Source organism: Meriones unguiculatus, chromosome 4, assembly GCF_030254825.1.
Source record: "Meriones unguiculatus strain TT.TT164.6M chromosome 4, Bangor_MerUng_6.1, whole genome shotgun sequence".
NCBI lineage: Eukaryota > Metazoa > Chordata > Mammalia > Rodentia > Muridae > Meriones > Meriones unguiculatus.
This window is the reverse complement of record NC_083352.1, coordinates 8,524,537-8,538,319: the sequence shown is the minus strand read 5'-3', so window position 1 is coordinate 8,538,319 and position 13,783 is coordinate 8,524,537. Positions and strand designations below refer to the sequence as shown.

The 13,783-nt window shown below is 49.2% G+C and overlaps 1 protein-coding gene and 1 long non-coding RNA gene across 4 annotated transcripts in view; one reads left to right on the top strand and one right to left on the bottom strand.

Annotated features, from left to right (window-relative positions):
* Nucleotides 1–13,783, top strand: part of Rasa3 (RAS p21 protein activator 3) — a 101,339-nt gene that overhangs the window by 48,498 nt on the left and 39,058 nt on the right. For all 3 annotated transcript variants that reach the window (XM_021658631.2, XM_021658633.2, XM_021658632.2), the window contains exon 3: nucleotides 10,001–10,104. In XM_021658631.2, the coding sequence (XP_021514306.1) occupies nucleotides 10,001–10,104 (104 nt within the window). The remainder of the gene's footprint in view (nucleotides 1–10,000; nucleotides 10,105–13,783) is intronic.
* On the bottom strand, nucleotides 97–5,753 carry LOC132653585 (uncharacterized). The gene is made up of 2 exons (XR_009591302.1): nucleotides 4,493–5,753; nucleotides 97–2,421 (listed from the first exon to the last, which is right to left on the bottom strand). It is a non-coding gene; the product is annotated as an uncharacterized LOC132653585 (long non-coding RNA).

Sequence of the window (13,783 nt, the reverse complement as noted above, 5' to 3'; positions counted from 1 at the left end):
CTCTGCTACCTAAGGGCCTTCTGGAACTGACTGCTGCCCCCACAGAACCTTCCATGCCCTGGAGCTTTACTCTACCCAGCCTGTCTCCTGGGGGCATTTGATATAGTGTTGGCTTTAATGAAAGTTTAATCTAGCTTTTAATTAGTGATTAACCCAGTGCCCATGTTATAGCTGAATGTTCAGTCATTGAGCAACAGGCTGGAGAGTCTTCATAGAGAGCTGTTTTCAGCCCATGGAGCTTCCAGCTATCTTAGAGACTAACAGTCATATGGCTTCTGCCCTAGGCCCTCCTGGAGACTGGCCTTGTCTGTGTCTCCTCAGACACTGGGGCACAAAGACCAGGCCCACAGAGACCCGCCCCAATTCGATTATATTTTCCACAGAGCCCTGCCACTCCCCTCAGGTCCCCATCCCGGTCCTGGTGTTGGGAAAGAGGCCTTGGAACTTGCTCTAGACGGGACCCGGGGGACCCGGCTTGACAGTTTTCTCATGACCAGTGTCACTTGTCACGAGGTGCTCGCAACAAGCAGCAGGCAGCTGGGATGGGGTGGAGCAGCAGTAGATGTCGGGAAATGACTCAAGGAAGGTTTGGTGGTTTCTCTGCAGGTCCCCAGTGAGGCTGTGTGAGGCCTGTGCCCAGTCCTATGGGCAGTGGTGGAGGAGGGGAAGCCGGAGGACTATGAGAGAAGGGATTCAGAGGACTTGGGGAGGAGGGGAGGGAGAAAGCGGGAAAGGAAAAATAGGGGTGAGGAGGGGTACTCAGAGGGTTTCTGCCATCATCTCCTCCCCACTTGGAGATAATGGGCCCGTTGTCAGCTTTCCTTTTCTTGATGAAAGTTCCTTGATTCTGTGAAACTCCTTTGAGCCTCTCTTGTCTTCCCTTTTGATGAGGTAAAAGACAGCGTGTCTATCATTCTGGTGGCCTCAAGGCAGAAGCTGCTGGCTAGATTAATTTCCTCTTGTCAAGGAGCAATGAAGAGAGAAGAGCCCAGCCCTTCCCTAAGGGTCTTTTCTTTATTGGGTAGGAGGTTTCTGGAGCCTTGGGCTGAGATGGGGGCTTCCTGGCTAGGAGTCCATGTCTTTCCTTCCACTGGCTGGACAAAGGCAGCCTGTGTGGACACAACTGTGGCTAAGCAGTGCCTGGGAAGGGAAGCGCCCTCACTGTGTGCCCCTTTGAGGGCCACAGAAAGGAGGCTTTGTCCACAGGGAAGCACTGGGAGGGGGTGGTGAAGAATGTCCTCCCTCGTGTTCATCCTGTTTCCTTTTTCTTTTGAAATATGTTTTAAACTCTGATGCCCAGGAAGAGACCCAAGCAGACTCCCATTGATGAGAGAACCCAGAGCACAGGGTGTTGAGGTACTGGGGCTGAGTGCTTGGCTCTTTCTGCTGCTAGTCGGGTCCTCGTCGTCTGACTCAGGAGGAAAGCTGGCATGCAGCTCAGCACCGCCTGGGTGCCTCTGCACCTGGAGGTCCTTGCTTCGAGCACTCCCCACGGGTCTGTGTGCCTGTGTGAATAGAAGCTATGGAAGGTGGGGGCAGCCAACCTTCCATAGCTTACAGGCCCGAGTCCTGCTGTTCAGAGTTGAGGGTGGAGTGTCTCAGTCAGTATTAAGAAAGTTGTTCACAGATATGGGTGTGCTTCCTTTAAAGGGGTTCCTCATGCACTGTGAATTATTAGAACACAGATTCAAGAGTTCCTAGTGGTGTAATATCCTGAGAGAGAAAAGATACTAATGAGAGATGGCTCATCAGTTAAGAGCACTGACTGCTCTTCCAGAGGACCTGACTTCAATTCCCAGCTCCCACATGGCAGCTCACAATTGTCTGTAACTCAAAGATCTGACACCCACAGATAAACATGCAGACAAAACACCAATCGACATAAAATAAAAATATATAAAAAGATACTAATGGAAAACAGGTCAAAGTCATTAAGAGAAGTGAAAATTTAAAAGCTCATAAATAGATGTAAGCATCTCAAACTTACCTATGATTTAAACATTTTAAATAAAATAATTTCTTCATTCTTTTCTTTTTTTTAATTTTTGCTATCAACTAAGCCAGATTTATTTTTGGTACTTGGAGATGAACACACCCAAGGTCAGGGGCTCATTCCTGTAAGGCACTCTTATCTGTATTGATGTGAGCTGGCGCGGCAAGGCATGAGCCAGTTCATTCTCACTGTGGCTTGATGCCTTCAGAGCTGGAGAGCGTTCCACGCCAACACTCCCGCCTCGGAATGGTTCTGTGGGAATGGGCAGGCACCATGGAGACCAATGCTCTGAGTGTTCGCCTTGACATTCTAGTTGTGAAGCTTGGGAAAAGCCAATGGCGAGGAAATCCGACAGTCGTGTTGGGGGCCGTGGGGACACTACCCTGGTGTTCTGTTTGCTCATCCTGAAAGCAGCTGTAGACCTGGTGCTGAGGAAGATGTGGCTGTCAGAACATGCATGGCAATCCCACGTTTCCTTAAAACCCATCTATCACTCTTTCCACTTTTTATCTGTATAAATTTAAGGCAAAATGTTCTAGGAGGGCTTACCTCAGAATGTTAATTCCAGTTTCCAGCTTTCTGACATCTGGCTGTATTTTTGTTTTAGAAATAGTTTTATTGAGATATAATTTACAGTTCATATAATTTAGCCATTTAAAATCACAACTCCGTGGCTCCTGGTATGCCTTAGAGGCTTGTTCGACCGTCACCACAGTCACTTTTAGAACCTTACACTTTTCTGAAAGAAGTGTGATGGGTCCTGTAGCTTCACCACAGCCCTCACACTGTCTGGAATCCCAGGCATCTGATAGCTGCGGAGTGGGAGGCACAGTGGGCTTCTGTGTGGGGATCTTCATCAGGGTTCTCCTCAAGGCTCATCTGCCCCGGCACACACACGGAGCTGAGCTTCTCGAGATGGCTGAATTCTACACCATCTGCTGCTGGAGTTGTTTCTTCTCTGTTGTTGTTCTTTTGAGACAGGGTCTCTTCATGTAGCCCTGGCTGTCCTGGAACTCGCTATGTAGACCAGGCTGGCCTCAGACTCAGAGATTGCTGGCCTCTGACTGCCAAGTTCTGGGATCAAAGGTGCGCACCACCATTAAAGGTGTGCTCCCCCTTATCTGTTTTCCCCTTTTTTGCTGATGTGTTGTGAACATTTGTGTGTAAGTTCTAGTTTGCTGAGAGTTTGTTTCTCTCATGTATATTCCCAGGGGTGGGGCTGTGGGAGACAGCGAGGGCTTCCATATCTTTTCCTAACGCCATGTACACGGGCATCTCCACAGAGCTGGTGCTAGCATTTCAGCTCCCAGGGACCCTCTGAAGGTGAGGTTTTTGGTCACAGCCATCTTAGTTCGCTGTTTCTGTTCACTTGTTTGTTTGTTTTGTGAGACAGGGTCTCACTATGTTGTCCTGGCTGACCTAGAACTCTCTATATAGACCAGGCTGGCCTCAAATTCACAGAGATTCCCCTGTCTCTGCCTCCCGTAGTGCTAGAATTAAAGGTGTGCACTATCGTGATAGAACAGGCCTTAAAAATAAGTATTTATTAGTAATAAAGCTTCAATAGATTTTCATTCTTTTTAAATTTTATCTTTAATATTTCTCATTTTTTAAAAAAGGATTTAAAAAAAATTTATTATTACAATTGATTCACTTTGTATCCCAGTTTTAGCCCCCTTTTTCATCCCCTAAAAAGAATATTTTTTTAATGTTAGTTAAAATGTAAGGAAATATTCATTTCCACAAATGCCTCCTATTTTCTTTTTCTTTCTTTTTTCCCTTTTCTTTCTTTCTTTCTTTCTTTCTTTCTTTCTTTCTTTCTTTCTTTCTTTCTTTCTCTCTCTCTCTCTCTCTCTCTCTTTCTCTCTCTCTCTCTCTTTCTTTTGGGGGTTTTTGAGACATAGTTTCTCGGTGTAGTTTTGGTCACTCTGTAGACCACGCTGGCCTTGAACTCCTAGAGATCCACCTGCCTCTGCTTCCCATGATTAAAGGCGTATACCACAACTGCTAATGTTTCCTATTTTCAAAAGCCCCACAAATTCACAGTATAAACAAGTAAAACATGGGAAATTCTACAAATTTTTACATCAATCATGTTTGTGAATCAGTTTGTCACAAAACAAAACAAAAAACCCTAACGCCTTCCTGGATAAGAGCTGACTTTGAAGAGAGGTTTGCTGACCTGTGTGTGAGGTGTGAGCAGTGTCTGGCCTAGTCTTGCTTCAGTTAGGTTCAGCTTGGAGTCCCTGATGCCCTCATCCCCCAACACACACACATGCACATGCACACGCACGCACACACATACCTTGTGACCTGCCTCTCAGCCAGACTGGGTATGGCTGGGTCATCTTGCCTGAGCCTGATGACTGTGGAGTGCTCAGGCAGAGGCTTTTTTCTCTGTGACATCTCACACTGGCTAAGGAGAATGCTGGTGCCATTCTCACACCCACTTCATCAAAGACCAGAGACTTGGGCCACTCTCTATGACAAGAGACTCACTGGAGGATTTACAGCTGAGAAGTTGGTATCCACAGTTCTGCCATCTTAGCTTCTGGAGCAGAGACAGGGCGGCGGTGTGGCACCGTGTCTAGAGGAAAGAGCATCCGACTGGTAGCCCAAGTGAGCCGCTATGTCCTGCTCCACACATCAGCCTGAGATTTCCTCAGGTGCTGGCCTGAAGGCACAAAGCAGTGGGCTCCTGTGTGCATCCGTTGCCTCTACATGCTCTGTTGAGTGTGGCGGCCACCGGTCACATGTGGCTATTGGGCAACCGGGAACTGAATCCTAAATGTATTAACTGAAACAGCTTTAGACTTACGTTAGTTGTTTTTACAGACAACACCTGAGGGTGGTGTGTGAAGAGACAAGGGTAGTCTTGTCGCTGACATCTGAGCAGCAGCTGACTTGCTGATAGTGCCCCCAGGCAGCAGAACCGTCATGGTGGGACGGACAGGGTGCATGTGTATGAATTCTTGTGTGTGGTCTGTCCCTCTAATCAGTCATAGCCTAATCTATGTCCCTTCCTCCCTGCCTGCCAGCCTGTGGACAGTGTCTTGCTGTGTAGCCCAGGCTAGCCTGGCACTGATAATCCTTCAGCCTCCCAAGTAGCAGGGATTACAGGCAAAAGCCACTATACCCAGCTCTCTTTACCCAAAAGGCCGCACTTCTAAACCCCACAGTTAGATTTCATTCCCACCCTCTTAGTAAGAATGAGTCTCCAGTACTTGGAGTTCCCGAAACGCTCTGTCCAGATGTTTGGGAAATCTCAAGTTGATTGTTGCACAAGAGCGTGGCTGGGAGGCCAGTCTGTGCCTAGACTGCCAGGCTGGGGTGCAGGTGAGGTGGGCAGTTGGCTGCACACGCTCACTTGCATTTCCCGTCAGGCACGTGGAGAGCAGCACCGGCCTGTAACAGTGCCAGTGATCAGAAGTGGCTCGGAGCCCGGGTCCTCTCAGGAATGCTCCCAGCAGCTCTGTGGCTAGATAAGACTGGGCACTTTGCTTCTGAGAGCTGACCCACCTGGCCTGGAGTCTCATCTTCCGAGTCGCCCCGTCCGGGTGACCGTGCACGAGGGCAGATTCTGTGAGCTCTGACTTCTGCTCTAAGGCAGGTAGCCCACTGCAGCTTGCCCAGCTGACCCACGGCCTGCCGTCACTTGGACTGGGGAAACTCATGTGTCTTTGGCATTAGCTTGTGCTGGCTACAGATCAGGGTCCGAAGTGCCCTGCGGGTCTCCATGCTCGGGTAAACTAGCCCTGCTGGGTTCTCATTGGGCCGAGACCACAGATGCCCACCAGGGTAGGGTGACTGGGGGTGGGGAGGTCACGGGTTTTGGTTTCCTTCTTGGGGAGGGGGTGCAAGGGCTGACGGCCAAGCCTGATGATCTAAGTCTGAAATCCACATGGTGGGAGGAGAAGACTGACCCCAAGTTGCCCACTGACCGGCACATGCCCACCATGGCACATGTACACACATACTAAATGTTAAAGAAAAAAAACCACCCAAAACTGTCTTAAAGAAAGGAGAGCTGAGTGAATTGTTTTCAGGACGTGGGCTCTGTCTCTCTCTAAAACACTCGCCTCCCAAGAAAACAAACACCAGCTCTGCCAGGCCAGCCTCCTTTGGCCTCTTCTCTTCAGCCGCGCTCAAACTTCAAAGCACCATGGGTCGGTTGGTTTGTTGCTTGGCAAAGAGCCCCTCCCCCAGGCTCAGCAGAGTGATACATCTTCCTTCTGTGTGGGCACCATGCTCCTCAGATCTGGACTTAACGTTTGCCCTGTTGCTTGCACTCTTTCTGTTTACCAGCTGAAAGAGAATTTAAACCAAGCACGACAGCGCCTCACCTGCCGCTGTCCCTCCTTAATCCCCAAAGTTCTGAGGTGACTCGCAGGAAGTAAAGATAACCAGCAAAACGCAAATAAAAAAGCTATATGGAATAGGAGAACGCCAAGCATGGTAGCACACACCTAGAATCCTAACACTCAGCCAACTAAGGCAGGGGGAACACTGTGAATTCAAGGCTGGCCTGGCTACATAGTGAGCTCCAGGCCAACCTGGGCTGTATGGTGAGACCCAGTTCCATACAAACAAAACCCCACCCAACCAAAAACAAAAATTTACAAGAAATGAAGAAAAACATTTAAGGTGATTGAAGTTACTAGGAAAAAAAAAAAAAGCTCACTTGCCTGCTGTATCGGACCTCCTGGACATCCTCAGGCCACTGGGACAGCCCTGGTGTGGACAGTGAGGTCCCAGCCCTTTGCTCTTTTCCCCTTTTGCTTCTCTCACACGAAGTTAACGTTAGGGGCATCACATGCCTGGGCCATGATGTGTCTGTCTCACATGCCCTAGGACAACAGGCCAAACAGTCACGGACTGGAATGTAAAAAAAGACTCAGCCAAAACAATCCCTTTCCCTTTGCAAGTCTCGGACATTTACAATGCAAAGCCTCTCAGTGGGTGGTAATAGCGGGGACCCTAGATGCTGGCAGTCAGTCCCGGGAGCCTCTTCCTCAGACGTCCTCCCCACAGGCTTCCCAGAAGGGGCAGACATGCCTGATGGTTTTGAGGTTGAATATTCAAGTATCTTAACCCAAAGAGTCATTTTGGCATCCATCCCTGAGTGTTGACACAAGTATGCGCAGAGGAGCTGTTTCATGCTTAAAAACTCAAAAATAACAAGACAAAACAAAAAACCTGAACATTTTATGATTGACTATTGAGTGGAGCTATTTAGTAGCTCTTGCGGCTGTTGAGGATTTGTGGTGGATGATAAAGTGCTTGTCTGGGCTTATTCTTACTCTGTGCCCCCTTCTGTGAGTTTCGGGACTGATGACAGTTTCTTCTGTTATCCGACCAAAGCCTGTGGAGCATGGGCTGTGTCCACAGTGACACATCCTCTTGGAACCTTCACAGATGGGAATAAGGAGGGGTCTGGGAATAAGGAGGGGTCGGTCTTGTTTTCAAAACCCCGTGTGGGGTTGGACAGGTTTCACGCCACCACACTGCTAAGGCAGTGCCTTGTGGGGAGACAGACACGCGTGGGTCTGTGGGCCGTGCGTGCGCTTTACAGGCTCATGCAGGCATGCAGGAAAGTGCACACACAGCTGCACCCAGAGTACACAGACACACGCCTGAAGGCACATGTGCATATGTGTTCACAGGTGCTCATCTGCACGCATCTGTGTCCACAAGCACACGTGTCCACTGGCGTACCGGACACACCCACGGGTGCACCCACAGGCCTGTGCGTACATGCCACACCCAGAGACACTCACACAGGATTACCGGCACTTAGCACCCATATACACACTTGGACTCCTGACCTGGAGGTTCTAACTCCCATGTTTTGGAGAGTCTCATATGTGCCGTTGATCTTCACACTATGTTTAAGGTTCTCGGTTACAGAGAGAATCATAGACCTGAGAGCCCAGTGCCCAGCGCAAGGAGGCTGAGGACTGGAGCTTTCCCCGGGGCCTTGCTCTCCGGTCGGATCTGTGTCTGACTCACAAACAGGAGAATCAAAGGCTCACGTGGATACAGCGGCTAAGTGCAGTTTCCTTAGAAAGCGTTGTTAACCCAAGAAACTCTGGATGGAAGTCCTTGGGCTTCCTGTGGGCTTGTCTGTGAAAGGTGAAATATTTCCTGTCGTCTTTAGTTAATACTTCTCCGAACCCAAGGTGCGCTAAACAACTTCAGCTCTTGGCTTTCCCTTTGAGGATTTTGTTTTCATTGCAAAGAGGCAGTTTCTTATGCGAACTTCACCCCATTTCTGGCAAATTATACTGCATACAAATGATCCTACATTTGAATGGAGTTGCGTGTCCACAGCCCTGGCCTGAGAAGGCCGAGCTCCCTCTCTGAGCCCAGGGCGGGCACTAAGTGGCGTGGCCCTACCCAGAGGCCAGGATGGAAGGCTCACCTGCCTCTCCTGGTTTCATTTACACTCCCCATGGCCAATGTGTAGTTACTTTTTTCGATGCCATGACCAAATACCTGATAGAAGCAGCTGCCATTTCTCACCTTCTGGCAGATGAAGAAGCAGCGGTGTCACGTCAAGGCCTGCCTTCAGGAACCCACTTTTGCTAGTTAAGCAATAGTCCCAAAGGTTCCACACTGTCCCAAAGTAGTTAGTACTGCCAGTTGGGAATTAAGTGTCCAAACATATGAGCCTGTAGGGAGACATCACAAATCACAACAGCTAATGATGTCTGGCTTTTTTTTTTTTATGCTTTTTGGTCATTTGGCTTAAGAGTGATACAATTGTACCTACTGTGGACACAAGCCCATTTTCCGGTAACTGAGTTGGAGATATCTTCTTCCAAAGGTTCTCATTTCTACTCTCTTACTTATGTATTTTAAAGTACAAAGTTTTCAAAGACTTATTTTTATTTTCATGTGTACGTGTATCTGACACGGGTGTGCAAGTAACTGGAGAGACCAGAAAAGGGTGTTGGCTACTCTGGCGTTGTAGTTCTAGGGAGCTGTGAGCTGCCTGGTGTGGCTCTTGAGAGCTGAGCTCAGCTCCTCTGGAAGAACGGCCAGCGCTTTTAACACCGAGCCATCGGTCCAGTCCCCAGGCCTAGACCTCTTAAATTAATATCTTACATGTTAATGGCCTAACTTAACCGATTTTGTTTTTTTTAGCAGTCTTGCTTATATCATATCTAGGAAATCTTCACCTAACTCTGGGTTGCAGCTTTGTTCCCATGAACTTCTGAGAAGTTGGTAGTTTTCGCCGTTAGGTTTGGTGTGTGATCTGTTTGGCGTTCATTTTGTATGCGGTGGTGAGCAAGTGCCGCATGCATGCCAGTGGCCCTGGCCTTGTGGGCTCCCTCCGCCGTCTCTGCCTGTGGCGCACTGCTTTGGCTCCCTTCCTGTTTTGGACCTCAGCCACAACCACGCATGGATTTGGAATCACATCTCATTTCAAGCCATGCCCTCATGTCTGGGCTGAAGTCATCGCCGGGTTTCCTAAACAGTCCCCCAGGTCTGGTGTCATCCTCCCAGTGTCATGAGCCAGTTTTTCCTAGCCCAGAACAATAGGAAGTTTGTTTAGTGACAAAGCCCTCTGGCTTTCTGCCCCTTTAATTAGAACTTCGGTTTATTTTAAGTTTCCATTTGTAGAGCAGCTGCAGCTCTGGGGTGACTCATGAGGGGGCTGATGAGCCATGAGAGCAGTGGGAGTCAGCCATGGGGCTGGGTCCCCTCCGTGCGAGAACAAGGGCAGACAGGTCTCTGTGGGAAAGGGGCATGTCTGAAACTTCAGTGAGTGTGTGTTTTCCTGAGGATCAGTGAATGCTGCCACCCTCCTCTCAGCTACAGTCACAGTACTGGTCTTGGGGTTGGCGTTACATGTGGATACATGCGCTGGAGATTGTTAATGACCAGCAGACCCTCCCCACCCCCATTGAGCTCTCTGATCGGGTCCATTCCCTGGGCGCGTCAGCCTTTGAGAGGACTCAGCCACATAGATTCTAACCCTGTGCATTTTGTTTGTTTGTCTAGCCCCTTTTATGGAGAGGACTTTTACTGTGAAATCCCTCGGAGTTTTCGTCACCTGTCCTTTTACATTTTTGATAGAGATGTTTTCCGAAGGGATTCCATCATAGGTAGGTACTTAAATGGTAGGTACGTAAATGGATGTTTTCTTCCTTTTACAAACAGGGTCTCATTCTGGTAGAAATGGCAAATCTCTCCTAAGCACCTGCTGCCCTTATGACCAGAAGGAGATTAACGTTTAATTTGAAGCCTTCCTGGATAAGACCGTATGGCTCTGAGTCACTCCTGATGGGAGTGGCTTGGAGGCTTGCCGGTGCGCCCTGGCCAGTATTTGTAGCCTCTTACGTTGCCCTGCCCTTTGACCTGACCGTGTGCTGAAAAGCTTGATACTGGGATCTCATGTCTGGAACACACTGATCAGGGCCTTCTGAGCAGTACTTTAAGGCTACCATGTAGCATGTCCCAAAATGTCCTTCCCAGGGTACCACAGGGCAGTATGGGCTGTGAGCCTTTCATCTTCACTGTCTTTGCACTGCTCTCATCCCTAACCCCAGCGTAGCTGTAGGGATACAAAAAGGACAGTAAGACATGCTTGAAGTCCACATTAACCCCTTGTGTCACCAAGCCTCAGTTTCCCTGTGGCTTCAAGAAGGCAGCGATCCTGATACTCTCCTGAGACAACAGTTATGTGAGGAGTCTAGGTGATAGAGCAGCCCAGAGGGTAGTTCATATTCTGATACTCCCTTTAATCTGGGATTATCCAAAGTGGGAGAACAGTGATGGGGAGGACCGCAGTTCACTCTGCAAAGGCAGAGGGTGCCCCTGTCTACCTCACTCACATTGGTCAAGGTAGGGAGTGACCACCTTCTCTGTGCTGTTGGCGGTCCCATGTGGGTTGACCTGAACAAGTCACGGGATGCAGGAGATAATACTGCCGAAGCCATGAGGGCGCCAGTCTAAGCCCAGAGAGACTTAGAGAGTGAGAAAGACTGAGAGGGTGGAGGAGGACACTAAGACTGGGCCTGACGAGGGCTTTTTGAACCTCAAAGCCCACCCCTAGAGACAAGGCCACACCTTCCTAATCCTTCCCAAACAGTTCTGCTAACTGAGGACCACGCATTCAAAGGAGCCCCGAGCCTTCAGCTGGAGGCTCAGTGGGTACATGCAATAAAACTGTGGTGTAGGCTGGAAGAGGAGCCGAACCTTACCTCATTCCCCACTTCGGACCTCACTCTCAGCTTTATACTCAGTCCTCGAACCCCATCATTCTTCACCCCCTCACCTTTCTCACTTCATCTGTCATAACCATTTCACCTTAACGTTTGCACTAGACCCACATTACCCCACATCTCCAGTATACCTCGCCTCTTCCATTCCACCTGCCTCACCCCTCATGCCCCACCGACTTCTTCCTTCCTGCCCACCTTATCTTGCTCCCCGACCCAGACTTTACCTCATCCCAAACCCATTTTACCTTATCCCTACACCCATCTTACCTCAGGCCTCACATCCGGTTTCACACATGTCTCGTACTCAGCCTTCATTCTGTCACTGTTCTATTGCTGTGAGGAGACACCATGACCAAGGCAATTCTTGGAAATTGCCTTTAATTGGAAAGCATTTAATTGGGGACTCTCTTACAGTTTCAGAGGGTTAGTCCACTATCATCATGGTGGCGAGCATAATGGCAGACAGGCATAGCACTGGAGCCAGAGATGGGAGCTTACATCGTACCCAAAAGTTGCAGAGAGTGAGAAAGACTGAGAGGGTGGAGGAGGACACTAAGACTGGGCCTGATGTGGGCTTTTTGAACCTCAAAGCCCACCCCTAGAGACAAGGCCACACCTTCCTAATCCTTCCCAAACAGTTCTGCTAACTGAGGACCACGCATTCAAACATAATAGGGGCCATTCTCACCCAAATTGCCACACATCTCTTACTTGTTTTTCACATCCGCTAACCTTTGCCCTCACATAACCCTCACACCAGACCTCACCTTGGCCCTCACATCCCACTTCACCTTCACCCCAGCCACCATCCCTTCTGCATTTCACCCCGCAGCAGACCTCACCTCTTCCCCTCATACCCCACGTTAACTCCTCACCGTTCACACGTGTCTCGCCTTGCTACTTGAATCTGACCTCACACACCTCACACTCAACCTCACAGTCGCTTCTCACGCTTACCTTATGCTCCTCACACCCTCACACTTGTTTTTCATGTCTGCCACATGTCGCCTCCAGTATCTCACCTCATCTCTCACGTTCCTCCACACCTTCATCTCACGATGTCCTTCACACTTTCCTTCATGGGCACCATCACTGTCCTGTACCTCAGCCCTTATGCATGCGCACACACACACACACACACACACACACACACACACACACCCTTAATCCAGCCCTCACACAGACCTTTCCTTGCCTTCATCTCCTATACTCACCTGACCTCACTCTGGACACACTTCTCACCTTAGTCATCACTCCGGCCTCACACACTCCTCACACCTCCTTTATTCTACTACTTCATACCTCCTCATCCCTGTCTCTCATACCCACCTCACCTTTCCTGACACCTCGCACCAGATCTCACCTTTCCTTTCACGGCTAACCTCATCCGTGTCTCTCATCTGTATTTCATCTTTCCTCACACCTGACACCCTACTCCCTCACACCCGTTCGATGCTCACTCCTTCCACCTGCCTCTCTTCAACGCTCCTGCCAGTCCTCAGCTCGCTCATCATACCCAGCCTCGCTCCCAGGAAGCTCACTCACTCCTCACACAGACCTCACCTCATTTCGCACCCCTGCCCCTACACGCTCTTCATACTGCTTTTTTCTCTTATGGCTTGTCTCTAGTCCCTTCTCCGCCTCATTTTCCCTAGAGCTCCTCCATGTCTGATACCGGGGTTACTTGCCCGTGTTTTTGTCTGTACTCCGTGTCTGTAAGATGTCTGTAGACAGGGTTGTGTTAATTTTCTTCATTCCTCAGGGGTATCCTTGGCCTATGGCCAGTGTGCTGTGGGAATGCATAAACTGAACAAATCTGTGCACTGTAGACAGTTATGTGTAGCCTTAAGCACCTGAAGTGTAGAGTAGAGAAACCAGTCGTTCCTATAGCACTTTTCCAGCACATCTTAGTTGTTTTGTACATTGTGTCATTCTTTATTTAGTAATTTTGCAAACATTTGTGGAGCACTCATTGTCAGCCAAGTCGGTGACTTTGGTGCTCAGGGTCCTGGATGGTGCCAGGCCTCAAGGACTCCTTTCTTCTAGTCTCTTTCTCATCCGTGGAGAGTATTTTGTATAGTTGTAATCTATCCTAGTACACACCTGTTGTTTCCCATCTTGGGTCTCTTAATTTTCTTTGAGTGGAATCTCATTGTGCATTGGGTGTCTGTGGTCTCCTGTATCTTCTTTCTGTCTCTTCCTTCGGGGGTGGGGAAGCATGTTGATCTGCAAAGTCTTTGGACAACTGGACTGTCACTGTGACCGCCAGATGGTACCGACTGAGATCCACCCCAGAACTCAGCCCCTACATTGCAGCCTGTCCCTGTCATGGTGACTGGTTGCTTGTCCATGTTAGCATGACGTAGTTTGGACATCTGCTTTCTGATTTATGCCCAAATAACAAGATTCCTGGATATGACCTGGGGTAGAGAAAATGAATGAAGTTGGTTGTATGTACTAGGGTCCGGAATGGCCTGTTTCTGTACTCACTGTATGTCCCAAGCATTGACAGAAGTCCATTTGAGGGGAGCAGGACACTAAAAGACCCAGGTTCTGACCA